Source organism: Catharus ustulatus, chromosome 7 (assembly GCF_009819885.2).
Source record: "Catharus ustulatus isolate bCatUst1 chromosome 7, bCatUst1.pri.v2, whole genome shotgun sequence".
NCBI classification, from domain to species: Eukaryota; Metazoa; Chordata; class Aves; order Passeriformes; family Turdidae; genus Catharus; species Catharus ustulatus.
Genome location: NC_046227.1, coordinates 15,717,370 through 15,732,888, shown reverse-complemented (window position 1 = coordinate 15,732,888; position 15,519 = coordinate 15,717,370). Strand labels below are relative to the sequence as shown.

General features: G+C 36.7%; 1 protein-coding gene across 7 annotated transcripts in view; it reads left to right on the top strand.

Annotated features, from left to right (window-relative positions):
- OSBPL6 (oxysterol binding protein like 6) overlaps positions 1–15,519 on the top strand; it is a 100,204-nt gene that overhangs the window by 43,762 nt on the left and 40,923 nt on the right. For all 7 annotated transcript variants that reach the window (XM_033064140.1, XM_033064145.1, XM_033064146.1 and 4 more), the window contains exons 3-4: positions 11,311–11,406; positions 14,289–14,411. In XM_033064140.1, coding sequence (XP_032920031.1) covers positions 11,311–11,406; positions 14,289–14,411 — 219 coding nt within the window. The remainder of the gene's footprint in view (positions 1–11,310; positions 11,407–14,288; positions 14,412–15,519) is intronic.

Sequence of the window (15,519 nt, the reverse complement as noted above, 5' to 3'; positions counted from 1 at the left end):
TTTCTACCATCTGCTGGGATGATACATTCATTCTTGTAATGTAGCTCTTAGTTCTTGTTAGCTCTAGATTTGCTTGCTTATAGCATTGAATGATAGCACTGTAGCCAAAAATTGTTGATTTTTTGAATTTACTTTTTCCATTTTGTTAAGTGGCTTGAAAAAGATTTAGAAGCAACATGAGCCCTATGTACAACACTGGAACAGGAAGTTTATAATCTCATGGACAAGTAGGAAACATGCTCTGAAGTCTTTTGGGAAGTGGTTTCTTTGACAGCATGGTCCTATGGTTGCTTAAAGTCGTTTTGTCATCTGTGAATATCCCTTTTGTAAATCCAACAACAGAGATGCATTATCATTTTAGAAACGGTAATTCAGTTTAAATATCATATTGTTCATCCTTTCTGTAAACACCTAATGTTTTAAATATTATTTGTTTCACTACAAATTAGCACTGATTGCACTACCTCATAGAGTACTAATCCAGTTATGTTAGACTTCTATTTTTAAGAGACTCTTGTTTATGTGGATGCAATTCTCTAGGATCTCCTTGAGATTACGACTGTATTAATTCCCCTCAAAACAACTTGAGCTTTCCCGTGGGGTTTTTTTGAGGGCTGGGTGTACAGTGTGGCCACAATATCAGTGGGGGCACTTCAGAAAATATCAGCATGATTTACTAGATTTCTGATAAATTCTTACACTTGTATTTTACAAATGCAAAGGTTGATACACAAAAATTGGTTTGAACAGGAACATATTTTAAAACTCTGATCCATGAAAAAGAGGCAAATAATAATAAAAAATTAAATAAAAATCGTTGGCTTAGGAATATTTTCCCAGCTACTTCTATGGCAGCTCTGTTACTATTTTCTCAGCTACTGCTGAGGAAATTTCTTACCTTACCTCTTAAGAAAATTTTGAAACCCAAGAATTTTTTAAAAAACTGTAAAATTTACACCTTTGAATGTAAATAACCTCACCACAAGGTACTTTTAAAATGTTAAATCAGGAGAAAAATTCCAATGTATGCTCAATAACAGGCAGGAAAGGTGCATGGAATTTTTTGGTAATTTCCATTGCTTAAGTAAATCCAAAAAAATTTTCTCACAGCTGATAAATATTTTCTTTTTTGCAGTGTACAGAATTTTGGATAACTGCATTTAGTTAAATAAGTCTTGGTTAGGATATAACCTTTAAATTTTTATTAGTTCCATCTGGAGCATGAATTTTGATATAATTTGTTTAAAACATTGGTGTATGTTATCTCCCACGTTTAATCCCAAAGAAGGTAAAAGCAAGACTCACAGGAGCTGCTGGTCTCAGATGAGAGCATATTCTCTAAGTTTTTTTTGTAATTCCATAGTTTGAAACAACCATGCAACTAGGAATAAAAAAACCAAAAAACAATACTAAAAACCTCTTGGGAATACATTTTACCGTAAATCTAATGGCTACCAAATCTGTAACCATAGCAACAATACAGAGCAAGGTGCACCTGCCATCATAATGGAATGGATGCTTAACTTTTAGTCCATATTTGATCACAGAAATGTGAAGCCTGATTTTAAAATAATGCCATAAAGGTTGATGGTGTGATGCATCCAGAGGATCCCATAAAGTGTGATGATGCCAAACCATGTACTTAGGTATGGAAATGTGGATTGCAAGGGCTACTTGGTTTTTTTTGGCCTAAGTTCTTTCAGTGTTAAGGCAGGACAGTGAAGGGTGAGCAATTTCTCCCGCAGAAAGGAGCAGCGGTGCAGCATGCAACGTGACGTGAGCCACAGTGGTGCTGTACCCAGGGAAAGGAGCATGCACACCTTCTCTGTGCTTGTAGAGACAGCAAAACATCCATTTCATGCACTGAAACAACTGTATTTTTAATTTCTTTCCTTGCTTGTGGTATTGTTTTTACGTTTTGGTTTTCATAGGCTTTTGCCCAAACAAAATGATAGCTGCGGGTAAGGAATTTTGGTTTAGGAGCTGTTGGATTTTATTTTGAAAAGACTTAAAAATTCTCTCTTGTTGCCTCCTTGGACTCCTCTTTTCCACTTTAGCTAGTGGAAAAGCACCCTTCCAAAATAGTAAGATAAATGAATATGGAAAGTGATGTGACTGGATGAAGTGCCAATGTAGCTTTTATTGTCATATGTGAGGATAACACTGGATATTTCTAGATGGTTAATGATTGAAACCTTCTCATCATATAATTCTTGTCAAAGTCATACCAGCAATTATGGAACAGTTTCCCAATAAATTATGGTGCAGGAGGCTGAATGAGTGTGAACATGACTATGATAAATCATTTCAGGACGAGTGGAAAATGTCATGCTGTATATAATACTGGCATTTTAATGTAGCTTTTTTATTTGTACAAAATACATCACCTAAGAGAATTAGCAGTCAGCAAAAGCTTTGACATTGTCAATTTGCAGGCTCCATGACAAAGTAATAGATAAATGAATAGACTAATGAAACCAGCAATAACTAAAAAACGGATTGCAGATTTTTGTCATTCATTTTCGTTAAAACCATGTTTAATTTGGATGGTTAGACAGTAGAAGGCCCAGAAACCACCTGTTTTGTTTAATGCATGAATTGGGCAAGGTGACAAGGCAGTTGTGATATCCTCAATAAGGAATACTTCAGAAGGGAGCAGCAACAGGTTTTCCTACTATGAAACTGTTGCCAGAGCATGAAACCTCCTGTCGCTTCCAATGACAATAAGAGACTTCATACAAAAGGTAGCTTAAAAAGTGCAATTCTGATTGCCTTTTTTGTGGCCCATACTGACAAGGTAGATTCTTGTTTCATCCCTTAGGAAACTCTGAAAAGGCTGGCTATATACTGCTGCACAGCAAAATGGAGGAAAACTATCAACTCTTTAAAGTACACCCGAATATGATAGAATCATATGTTGTATATCCAGTTTTATGGGTGTAGGTTCTTATTGAATATTCTGTGTTTTATTTATTGACTAAATATGCAGCTCATAAGACGTACATTATATACTCTTTAGACATACATTACATATTCTTTGCAATGTGGGGGTAGTAATATTGCGCTGAGAAGAAAGAAGTAAATGCATCATAGGGTTAATAATGTGTAGTTTGGCACATTGGAGACTGACCTCAGGCTACTAAACTGAGGGAGTGATACAGAATGAGAGCAATAATATTGAAACTGTGAACAAAGGGGAGATTTTGTCTTTTCTGACTACCACCTAAAGACTAGTTAATATGACATAAAAATGGATATAGTAGTGCTTTCTATTTTAAGTGTGAAGAGTTCTCTTCTAATGTCTTAATTTTCTTTCTGCTGTTCTGCAGTTCTTTTTGTGTTTTTCTTTATCAGTTTGCTTCTTCAACTAATCCTTGGTTCTTTTCTGCACAGCAATCTCAAAAGAAGAAAAGCTTTTGGTCCTATTGCATTTAGCCTTGTGTGGTCACCTTTCTACCAAGAGAGCTTTCACATTTCAAACAACTGTTGTCTTTTAGCCTTATGTAAAGAGTGAAAGGTGGGGGCTTTGAAGGAAGAGGAAAAAAGATTTTTCCAGAACAGCGATCTGCTTTTCAGGTTTTAATATGGCTTTTTGTTTGTTTTGGGTTGGGTTTTTGTTACCTTCTGTACAAACAGTGTTGACTAATAGAAGGGGTGTACACAAGGGATTCACAGAGGACTGAATTTGGGCTGAAGATATTTACCTGGCCATGACATTTAAAAGCAGAGTGTGATTCCAAGGCTCTGGTCTTGCCTAAAGGTCTGCACTGGCCACTGGAATGGTTTAGCTTTTTTTTTTTTTTTTTTTAAACTGCCTGTTTAGCTTTTTGCAACCATTGCATTTTAATTATCAAAGTAGTCTCCTGAAAGTGGTATTGCCCGAGGTCAGTATCAGCATTTTGTAGATGATTAGATAGTGCTGCTCATACAAGGCTGTGGTGTGATACAACCCAATGTATTCCATGGGGAAGAGATGTCTGAGCATGTTCATTTACCTTCTTATTCTGAAAGTGGGTAGCAACCTACATGCTTACTCAGCCTGATGTGACATCTGGGAAAAATATTCTTGTTGGTTACCTGTAAATTCACTTCTTCCTGTCTCTCTGTGACTTCAAAAGAAAGATGGACAGTTGTCTGGTAGACATAGTACAGACCTGAGAATATGCAACCATACTCTTAGCTTTCCTCTGTAGCAAAGCATAGACTTTTAGAAGCCTTTTTACTTTGCAGTAGTTTGGTAGAATTATTTGAATAATAATTATTAATCTCCCCAAGAGTTTCAAACTAAAGAGGCTACTAAATGCCAAGTGCTGTTGTTACAGTGATGTAATTCTCTTTTGCTTGCTTTTCCTAATTAACTCTCTTCACATAAAACTATTGAAGCAGGATTAGAGCAGGAAGTGTTGAGTACTTTAAAAGCAACAACTCACTGGAGCAAGCAAATGTTCTGAGGGAGCCAAAGAATGAAATGGCAAATTTGTTAACAAAAACATGCAATTATTCTTTAAATTGATTAGTTGCTGCTACTCCACAACATTTTTTTCTCTAATGCCTTTGATAGAAGGTGAAAATGTTCCTTAGGTTTGGAAGGTAGTGGGTGACAAAATGTCTGAAGTAATGTAACTTTTCAAGCTGTGGAATAGTCTTGTGAATGTTATGTTAGGTTCAGTGCGATAACACTTGTTAAAAATGAAATAATAAATCTCAGATTTTTATAATTTAAATGATAAGATTGCTGAGTGAACGTCTACTCTAGACACAATCAGATGGCTAAACTTCCAAAGTGAATTTCTCTGGACTACATGCAGGTCTGTCTGGGATGGGATAGGAACCCCTGCAAGGGAGACTTGGAGGGAATGGGTGCAGGTTGATCCCAGGGGTGAGGCAGACCCCAAGCAGTGATGCTGATGTGTGCATTGAAAGTATGAGACATTCTGCAGTGCTGGGAATCCTTGTGGGAATCCTACTGGCAGCACTGGCAGCAGCACATGCCCAGGATCCCAGTGCCCCTAGCTGCATCAGGCTGGCTCTGTGTGTGTGTGAAGCTGGCCTGCAGGCACACAGCAGATGTCCTTCATGTTGTGCCTGTCCTTCTGCCTAGAATTTACCTGAGAGTTAGACAGCAAACAGAAGCAGTACATCTGTACATCTGTCCCTGTGCACAGGATGGGAGTCTGCTGTCCCTGTTGGAGATACTTGGATCAGGGCTGCTCCTGCCCTTGGTAAATCTGGAGGGCTTTAGAGACAAGATCCAGAGCACAGACCAGGAGATTAATAGATGCAGATGCGGTCTCTTCCCAAAAAGACTTGGCCCTAAGGCTTTGAAGAAATAAAATGGTCTGGAGCAGTCAAGGAGAGGCAGTGATAGTATTCATACCAGGCTGTCCCAGGGGGCTGTGTACACGTTCTCTGAGCTTCATAAACATTGCTGTCTGAGTTACCCTGCCTCTAGGAGTGCTTTACAGGTTGTGTGGAAAATGTTGAAATTCAGATGTGGGCTATGAAGAAAGATTCATTTTTAAAAAATATATCAGTTTGGTTAAAAATAGTGCCTGTAGCTATCTCCTACTATAAAACCAGGGAAATTGCTCTCATAAAAACTTAGTTACCCATGGAAATTATGACAGATAATTTAAGGTGGTATTTTCAGAACATGGTCACTTGCATTCCTCATCCTTTTTTTTCCCCCCTCATGCACACATGTCCTACATAAACATGTCTCACTTTCCTTCAGAAAAACTTGAAGTGCAACACACATACACACATTTGGAAGGAAAAAGTGCGATTCTTCTGAGGTATCATTGAGGCTTTCTGGGAAACAAATGGGGGAGAAGAAAGAGACACATGATTGTATTTTCATTTCCTCAGTGGAGGGGAAAGGCACAAGGGTGAAGAGGGAGGGTGATGGCAGGTATGAAATAGAGGCTTCATTTTTCCGGACAGTCATGTGTGATTGGGATTATCCATATGCAAAATATACAGATATATTAGAATAACCGCGTGCCTTGGTAATGCTATTTGCTGTTTTGATATTCTCTTCCTGTTTTTATTAAGTGCTTTACCCTGGAATTAAAAATGAAGTGATTACATAAAAATTTATTTTTTCCAGTAGCAAAATAATATTTCATGTTAAAAAAAAATCAGATTACAAATTTTTCAACCTCTCTTTTTCCTATCTCCTGTATTTTTATACTGTGTAAATTGAAGTTTAAAGGCCATTGAGAAAGGCTGAGTAAGTAGCTTAGAGAAAGAAGTGAAAGAGTCACAGGAAGAAAGGTCTTTCTTCTTCTGAACCTATGTGCTTCTTAAAGTGAGGTCCAGCCTTTTTATTTATTGTTTGTGTTAACATTGACTTCCTTTCATGTCTAGAATGTTTTCATTCATAAAAAAAGCTAACACATCAAGGAGTTATTTTCTTGTATATGCATATGCATATGTATATGTGTATGTATATGTGATTCTATTTTCCTCCCTGTTTTCTTTTAAACCCTATCAGCATCATTAAAATGAACTGGTAGCCTGAGACTATTTAACAAAATATCAAACCTTTTAATTGTGATTATTCAATAATCATAAAAAAAACTTTGTATCATCAGCTAAAATTTGAATTCTCTCTGTTAGGCACTGTAAATTTATCTGTTTGTGCTATGTTAAGATAAGTGCAGAGAGAGAAGATTGTCATTAACACCCAGGCTGTGATTTGCTGCTTGCTCCAAACCGTTCTGGCAAAAGGAAGGTTGTTGTTACAATGATAGATAGCTCTTTTCTGCTTTATCCAGTTGTGCTAATGATTCCCTCCAAGAAGCTCTTCATGAGAGCAAGAGCTTATTTGTCTTCAGAATTTATCAAAAAGTACCTTACAGAGAGCTCCTGAGCTAACAAATCCTTGACATTTCTGTTACACAAGAAGGGTTTACTTTGCATGTCCCAGGAAAGAAGTAGGCATATATGCCTGGATATCATTCATATGCTACAAAGCTGCATCTTATATATACTTGTCTTTCAGTAGAAAGGTTACAAAGAGAAAACGCTGCTCTTAAGTATATTTCTGTACAAGATGAATATGTGTTACAAGAAGAAAAAAAAATATTACCTGTGTGTGCTATACACAAAGTATTGCTAAGTTCCTTTGTCAGCTGGTTGATGCTGAGATTACTGAAAACAACTATGGAGCAGTGCCAATAGAAAAGACTGAGGATAAGAATAAGACCATGATAGCTTTATAAAAAATTTTAAAAAGTGCTAGAAGATAGGAGAAATACATTTATGAGATATGTTTTTTTGCTTTGCACTCATTCTTCTCTCACAATTATATTCAAGAATCCTTCCAACATTAAGAGGAGAGAAGCCAGAGCTGGCTGAGAAGCAGCCTAAGAATAATAACAAGTATCAAGGTCATAACCTTGAAAATAATACAACTTTTGCAAATAATATTGCAGATTAACTTGGCATGTGTCACAGCTTGTTTAGAAGCTAGTAAAAATTGCTGTGTATGCAGTCAAATCTGTGTCTAGCCTACTACTTCTGCTGTGTTTCAGATGGGCATGAGTGTCAGACTTGTCTTTCATTGGATATTCTGTTTCTACTAACTCAAAATCTCTTTTTTTTCCCCTTGCCTTTCCTGTGAAAACAGTTAAATATCTTTTGTTTTAAGTCAGATTCAGTAAAGAAAGGTTAGGTTCTTCAGCCTCTGGTCTGAGGGAGACCAACCCTGCTAGTGGAATGGCAAGGAGAATCAGAGGAAAGAAAAGGCAAAACCTGAGAGTTGAGATAATAGCAGTTTTATAATTGAAATAAAATATAATAAGGGCTGTAATGGAAAGAAAGAACGAGAGAGAAAGAAATGAAACCCCAGAAAGGCATGTACTGCTCAGTGCAGTAGCCCACCCCAGCAGTGATTGGCCTCTCAACAGCTCCTGCAGTTTATCCACTGTCCTTGGAGTTCTGTGATATGGATTAATGACCTAAAACACGGATGGAATATCCCTTGGATCAGTCGAGGTCACCTGTCTGGCCATGCCCCTGCCAACTCCTCGTGCACCTCCTCACTGGCAGAGTATGGGAAGGTGCAAAGTCCTTGATTTAGGTAAGAATTACTCAGACAACAGCCAAAACATGGCTGTGCCTTTAACTCTGTTCTCAAACTAAATCCAAAATGCTGCACTACACCAGCTACTCAGAAGAAAATGAACTCTGTCCCAGCCAAAACTAGGACAACAAACTCTATGAGTCATCGAACTCCAAAGTGAGAAAAGAGGCTCGCAAATACATGGAAGGATATTGTAAAATATGTTTTCCATTCTTTCCTTTAATAGAAGATGAGAACATGATGCAACATCATAGTGCTATTTTATTTTCTCCATCAATTTCCTTCTCCTTCATGTCTTTGGGGAAAAAAGGAAAAAAACCAGGGTGGAACAAGCCTTTGTGTTCCCCATATATTGGTTTGCTAGGGGTATTTTGAGGAAAAATGTGTGACACATGTAATGTACACATGGATAATCATAAAGATGAAGGAAGGATTGTAGTTAGAATTAAGATTTTGCAATGTAATTACGTAGTAATTTGAGTTAAACTTGTAATTATTAGAATTAGTTTTCAAGAGCATACAGAATTTGCTAGTGCTGGTGTTTTCCTCCAAGAGAAACCAGCTGTAGTGTGGCTATCCTGAAATATGAGTGGAGTCAGGATTGCAGCAATGCCAAGGTTGATTTTGCCGTCTGTATTTTTGGGATAAGAGGAATAAGAATACTATGTTGATTGATGTGCCTAGTTTGATGGATTATTATTAATTTTTTTTGTTTGATTATAAATAAACCCCAGAAACAGTGTTGACCTGCCTCTTTATTCCTTCTTTTCAGCTTTTTTTACTGCTTCTTTACCAACTCTGTTTTTTATGTTAAAATACAAAAAACCCCTTGACAATAATGTCAAGATTGAAATAATTTTTATTTCTTTGATTCTAAACAACTGAACTCTTGCACTGTAAAATTAACTGCTTTTCAAAATGTCAAGCAATTGTGTGATTTCTAGCTGTAATTTTGCAGAAAAATAACGTGCATTAATGGAAAACATTTTGCATCAAGTAAGGTCTCTTAATGTTATCCTAGAGACATGTCACAAATCTAAAGAAATGATCTTGTGTCAGTGTTATTGTGATCATGGGGAAAGAAAATTGAAAAGCAAACATGTGGTATATAGACAATAAGACAACACTCCTGGAAGTAAGGAATGTAAAGAAAGCAATTTTATTTAAGAGGTGTTCATTTTCTAATTTTCAAAGAAATAGTTGAATAAGTCAACATCCATTAAAGTGCTGCGGGCTAATAATGTATTTCTCAACTGAAGTGGAACTGTAATGACTGAAGGCTAATTAAAAAAAAGAAGGCACAAAACCTTCCTGACTGAAAATCATGTAATTGCAAATGTCACTGGAAATCTGGCAAGCTAAGGGCTGTTGGGCTACTCCTCCCTAAATATGGTACAAAATGAAATTGCAGTTATGTAACAACAAACTGCACCAGCTGCTACACATGAGACCTTCAGAACATCTGTGTTGGGGCTTGCTCCATCTCAGGATGGATGGATTCCTGCCTGCCAGACAAAACTGACAAGAAAGTGGGGAATCATCCTGATTATGCTAATCAAGAGACATTTTAATCTTCCTTGGAGGAACAAATTTAGTTTCTTTTGTATATTGTTAAGATGTCATCCTGTGTGCTTAAGTAGCACTTCCTTTAGTCAGTGAGAAAGCTTACCATTATCATTAGGAGTTTTGTGGTTCTCAGCTCAAATTAGGTTATTAAATTATTTGATATGTATTTGTATTTGTGCTACATACATACACATTTTTTTCTTCATCTGACTAGTAAAATACACTGGACTAAATAAGTAGATTGAACTTCCTTAGACAAAGCAGAATATTTTAAAGCCTAAATGACATAGCTTTTTGCTGGTTGGCTCTGGGGTAACATAATACTGCTGCTTTTCCACATTCTTCACTGTAAAATTTAATTAAAAGTAACTGAAAATAAATGCTAATTATTGTTGCATGCTGACAGGGATGCTTATTAATCTCCACTGAAAGCAGAGACACTCCCCATATTTTCCTGTTCTCATTCACAGCTACAGCTTGAAAGAGAACAATGAAGGTCTGTATCTTGCTCTGCAGCAAGATGTGGTCTGTGTTATATATATGTATTTAAATGAGAAACTATGTTTATTTTCATTTAGTTTGGTCATGGTCCTTTATGTACTTAATAATTTATATAAACAACAATATTTACAGTACCATTTGTATGTGCTTTTATATTCCCTGATTGTTTCTGCTGCTGCTGGTACCTGGGTAATCTCTTCTTCAGTCAATGTAAAGAAGGTTAATTGTGAACAAAGCTTAATTGCCGTTTTCAGTTGAGAAAAACATATCCTTCTCAGAGGGTAATTGCAAGTTTGTCATTGTGCTGCGCATCCTGGAAATGAAGTAGTTTTATTTTAAGCCAAAGAGGTACTAAAGACATGTTGAGGTAGAATTCTTACCAAATAGTAGTTATGAGATGTAGCAAAATTTCACCACACGATGAGATGCAGATCCATGCATGAGGATTGTGGTAATTTTCTCTTGTATCAAAAATGTTTTCCTTTTATGAAATAGGAGTGAAACATTTCTGGAAAATGGAAAGACATGTTTAGATATCTTTTAAGAGTAGTGGTTTTTTTCAGGGCTAGTTGTGACACTACGTATTTCATTTTTATTTCAATATTTTGAAGATGCAAAATTTTTTAGTATTGTCTTATGCAAAACCAAGTGTAATGGTTTAAGATCAAGGTGTTCCATGGATGTTCACCAGCAAGCCCATCAGCTGAGACACAGTAACTGACTTGTTAATACCTGTAATCTATTTAAAAGCACCTCTGTCGTGTGTTACTTTATCTCAGCTGAGAAGCCAGTAACAAAATGTTAAGGTGTGATAATGAATATTTTAGAGGCAGTAATATCTTCTGTGAAGTGAATGTAGGGCAGTGCTGGCTGCATAGCACATGCACTCAGTGTCTCCCATATTAACAGAAAACATAACAGGACTGGTCAGGAGCACTTTGAATCTCTGTAGAGGTAAGAACTGCATCACTTGTCTTTCCTGGCTTTTTTTTAGTTCACCATCATTTCTAGGTTAAACAGAGTAATTAATTAAAAACCCAGTAATAAAGAGAAGTATATTGCTTCTGAAGGCAAATCATTTGTTCATTTAAGCCATGGATGGGTGGTGTTTTGTATGTTTTGAGACATGATGTTGTCTTTAATTACTTTTTTAGAGTGTTCATATTTTGGAGAGAAAGGCTTCTTCAGGAAGCACAGACCCTTCTTTGAGCAAGCAGTTCCTTGAAAGTGATCATCTCTCTCTATCCAAGGTAAGCAAAAGCCTGGGATGGAGTCTGGGCAGCGAGTTTTCCTCTGGAGTTCCAAAGTAGTTTGACTAGCACTTCAGGGACAGTGTTTTGTATGAGTCTACCATGAGTATGTTGTGAGTCTGCCCTGGAGCTTATTGTTCTATAACTGAGGTGTAAGAAGAGCCAGTAATCTTTAGAAAATGTTGTATTAACAAAATTAAAGATTGGTTTGGTTTGTTGTCCTTTTTTTTTCTTTTTTCTTTTTTTTTTTCCCCCCACATGGATGGCCCCAGGAACAAATCTTACTTTCCCAGAATATGGAGCTAGAAGGGAATTTGATGATCCTTGTGGGACCCCTCCAGCTCAGGATATAATATGATTCCATGACTCTGAGAAATTTTCCAGTTCAGCCCTCCTATTAAGAGTAGAGCAAATCATATCCAAATCTAAAGTTGCTGACAATAAATATTAGTTTAAAAAAATATGTCCTAATAACATCCCTTGTGTGTACTTTGAAATTTAAAAGCTCTTGCTGAAACTTTCTTTCCTGAACCAGAGAAAAGGATGAAAGTGCAGGGGTGACATCACACCCGTATAGATGAAGTTTTGTGTGTGGTGTTTTGAAGTCAACTTCTTTCTGGGTAAATTACTCAGTTTTGGAATAAGTGATTCCAAACAAGTCCAATTCCACATAAAGAAAGCTTCATTTTAAGATACTTCATATGCAAAAGCAAGATTGCTACAGAAAAAGTGTGATGGAATATTTGGTGAAAAAGAAAAATCTGAAATTAAATATCTAAGTTCTGAAAGAGACCTGGTAAAACAATTTCGAAAGGAAATATAGTGTTCATCCAGGTAAAATGAAATTACTCTTTTTTTATTCGGTAAATATATATTTTGGAGTTAAAAGTTGAGAAAGCAGTTGGCAGTGGCTCCCTTAATCCCCATACAGGGGGCATGTGCAGAGCCAGGGACTGAAAGCTGTGATTGTCTTCCCTCAGTTGTGCTGCCTTGCACAGGGCTGCTTCTCTTGGAGCACCTATGGAATCACTGAAGTCCTAAAATGCTACTGCTGTACTTGAGAACTTGGATGAGGAGTCTTCAAGTGTATCACTTTCATTCTGTTTTTTCCCCATTTTTTTCTCTCCTTCATAATGGCCCTTGAAGTGGGCATATCTCAACATACCAAAACTGTGGGATGAGGCACAGTTAGGATTGTTAGGAGAGTTTTAAGAGCAACTTGTAGCACTGGTGCTGCAGGAGACAAGTATCCACACTGCACTGAATAATTGCTCATTTTATCCCTCTGTATCTGGCCTTTTGTCTAAATGAATAGCTATATGAGATTGTGTGGTTTCTAGTTGAGAATTAATCAATACTGATGTTATCTAGTAGATAAAAGACTTATGCCTGCAGCTGATCATCTAAAGGAGAAATCAATATGGTGAAGAATCAGTTGGCAGAGATGCAGAGACTCTCTGCTCACCCTAGGGGACTTAGAGTTTAATTTGTCCCCCTCAAGTGCCAAGTGCTTCCTTGTAGGGAAAAAATAATACACATGTGCTTCCCTCTATAGAATGGAAATAGAACATTGAAGCAAAACATGGGGAAGTAAAAAAAGGTGCATTTCAAGTAGGGGATTTACAGACAATGGGATGGTTTGTTTATGGTTATTCAGGGGAAACTAAGCTGAATAAAGATTTCTATTAAAATTTACTGCAGTATTTATTATTTGGGACAGCATTTTTCACCTCAAAATACAAAGACCTTATTGAAAACTATAGTTTTTTAATTTGCTGTTACTTTTGCAACTATAGTTTCATAATAGTAATATTGATGTCATCAGGGCTGTGTAATTTATTTGGAGGTGTTATGAAAGATTGGCAGCACTTGGCTCCGAACAGTTTTGTTGGAAATGTGGAGATAAGACAACGGGTTTTTTTTCCCTCTAAGTGTTTGATGCTGTATGACCTCCTTCCTCTCTTGTTAACTTGTCATAAAATTGCTAGGAGTTATGACAGATCAGCTGAGAAAATGCAGGTTTACAGCTTTGTAAGGTATAATTAGTAAAACATAGTCTGAGAAATCTGGCAGCAAGAGATTTTTAAACTGATGCAGAATTTTTGTAATCACAGTAGTATCAGGAGGATAGAAATACACTCTAAGAGGAAGTATGACTCCATCTTTTTCTCTTTAAAAATATTGTTCTTTACCTGTTCACTGTGTTGCATTGTAAATCTGGCTTGAGCTGCACCAGTCAGCAGGCAAAAGAAGTGGTATGTACCAGAAATATGCTTTAATTGGCTCCATGAAAGGCATACCACTGATCGTATCTCAAATGATACTCTTCTGTGTTTTTCTCTAGAGAGAAAATTAGTTAGCTTTCCTATAAATTTCTCATAATGCAGTGAAAATGAATGCAGAAAAAAAAAATCCTTTTGCAGATTTCTGAAGGCTCAATTAGCAAGTAAAACCCTGTCATAAAATGCCTTTGAAGATTTTCACTAGCTACACTCAAAAGCAACAATAAAGCAACATCTTCTGCTGGTTTTTCTGATTTGGAAGAAAAACTGGGGCATCCAGTACAAATGTAGCTTGTACTTAAAGGATAAGAAAATTTAAATTTATTTATAATCAAGAAATATCACAAATGGCACTCTGAAAATGCACCTCTCCTGGTAAAGGTTAGACATCCCAAAATGTTAGTATTTAGTAGTTTCAAATGAGATACAGATGGACATATTACAGTGACCATGTAGTTTCGTACCTAAATAGGTTGATTTAAAAGCCTGGCTCCTCCTCTTTGTCTTGCATTGAAGAATTTGTGCCACTCTTAAAGTGCAATTTTTTACCACGAGTGTGTAAAATTAATTAATCAATGTGTCTTCATGCTTTTTTGCCAGGAACCTGACAGCTGGGAAATCATAGAGGGTCTGAAAATAGGCCAGACCAATGTCCAGAAGCCAGACAAACATGAAGGTTTCATGCTGAAGAAGAGAAAATGGCCATTAAAAGGTTGGCACAAGGTAAATGTCTCATAAACCAGTCAGAATGTTATTACCTTATTTCATGAGTTGGGATTTTTTTTGTCTAGATGAAATTAGGATGTCAAATAAATGCCCACAATTTTGCTGTATGACTTTTCCTTCCACCTGTGTGTAGAATTAATTTGCAGACACACTTCATGGCTCTCAAATCACAGTCCCTGCTGCCTAAGGTTGTATTATAAATCCAGATGGAATTTGTGAATAATGTTGCAGATGCCTTGTGTTTTAAGAGGTTTTATCCATACCCCTTTTGTTCTTTCCAGTATTTGTAACAAAGTGTAGCTGTGTACTCTAAGGTTACGTTGGGTTTGCATTTAAGTTACACAGCAGAGGAGAGCTGAAGGACTTTTGCGTATATCCAGGGTGTTCATACAGGAAAGATTCCCCTTCAGGTCTGCTGAGAGTAGATTTGTTCAGCTTTGTTCTCAAATGTTGTTTGTCTTCTTGTTTGGAATCTTCATTGTGGGCATGCAGTGGAACTATTTATAGAGATATATTATGGAAAATATAGATATATTTCTAATATCTACTTAGAAAAAACCCTAAACACCCCAAAACTCAACCCCAAATCTCCTGATTCTGTTTAGGTGATTTGGACACAAATCTCCATACATGATTCTGCCTTTTGTTAGCCTTACACCTGGTGTTCATAAATTCTACTTCATACAACAATAACTGCATCTCCCACCCCCTTTTTTAGCAACAAGATGTGTGGTATTGATGCTCACTCCTATTTTTGTGCCCAGGGGTACAAAAGTATAGTAGAATAAATTTTGTTTTTTTGGGCAGGCACTAACTTTGTTTTTTTTCTTGCTAAACAATGTGGGACTTAAGTCTGAGTCCAAATACAATCCATATTGAAATAAATTACATCTTTTTTCCTAATTTCTCTCTTCTTTCTGGATGTCGTATTAAGTTATACATAAGCCCACCACCCTTTTCTTTCCCTGCATGCTTATCTACATTAGATGTTTTGACTTTCTTTTATGTAACTAGAGTTCATAGGCACTTAGGCACTACCTGAATTTAGTCTAGGCAGATTAATGGATTTCAAACTGACATAGCTGAAACATGAAAAAACACACCA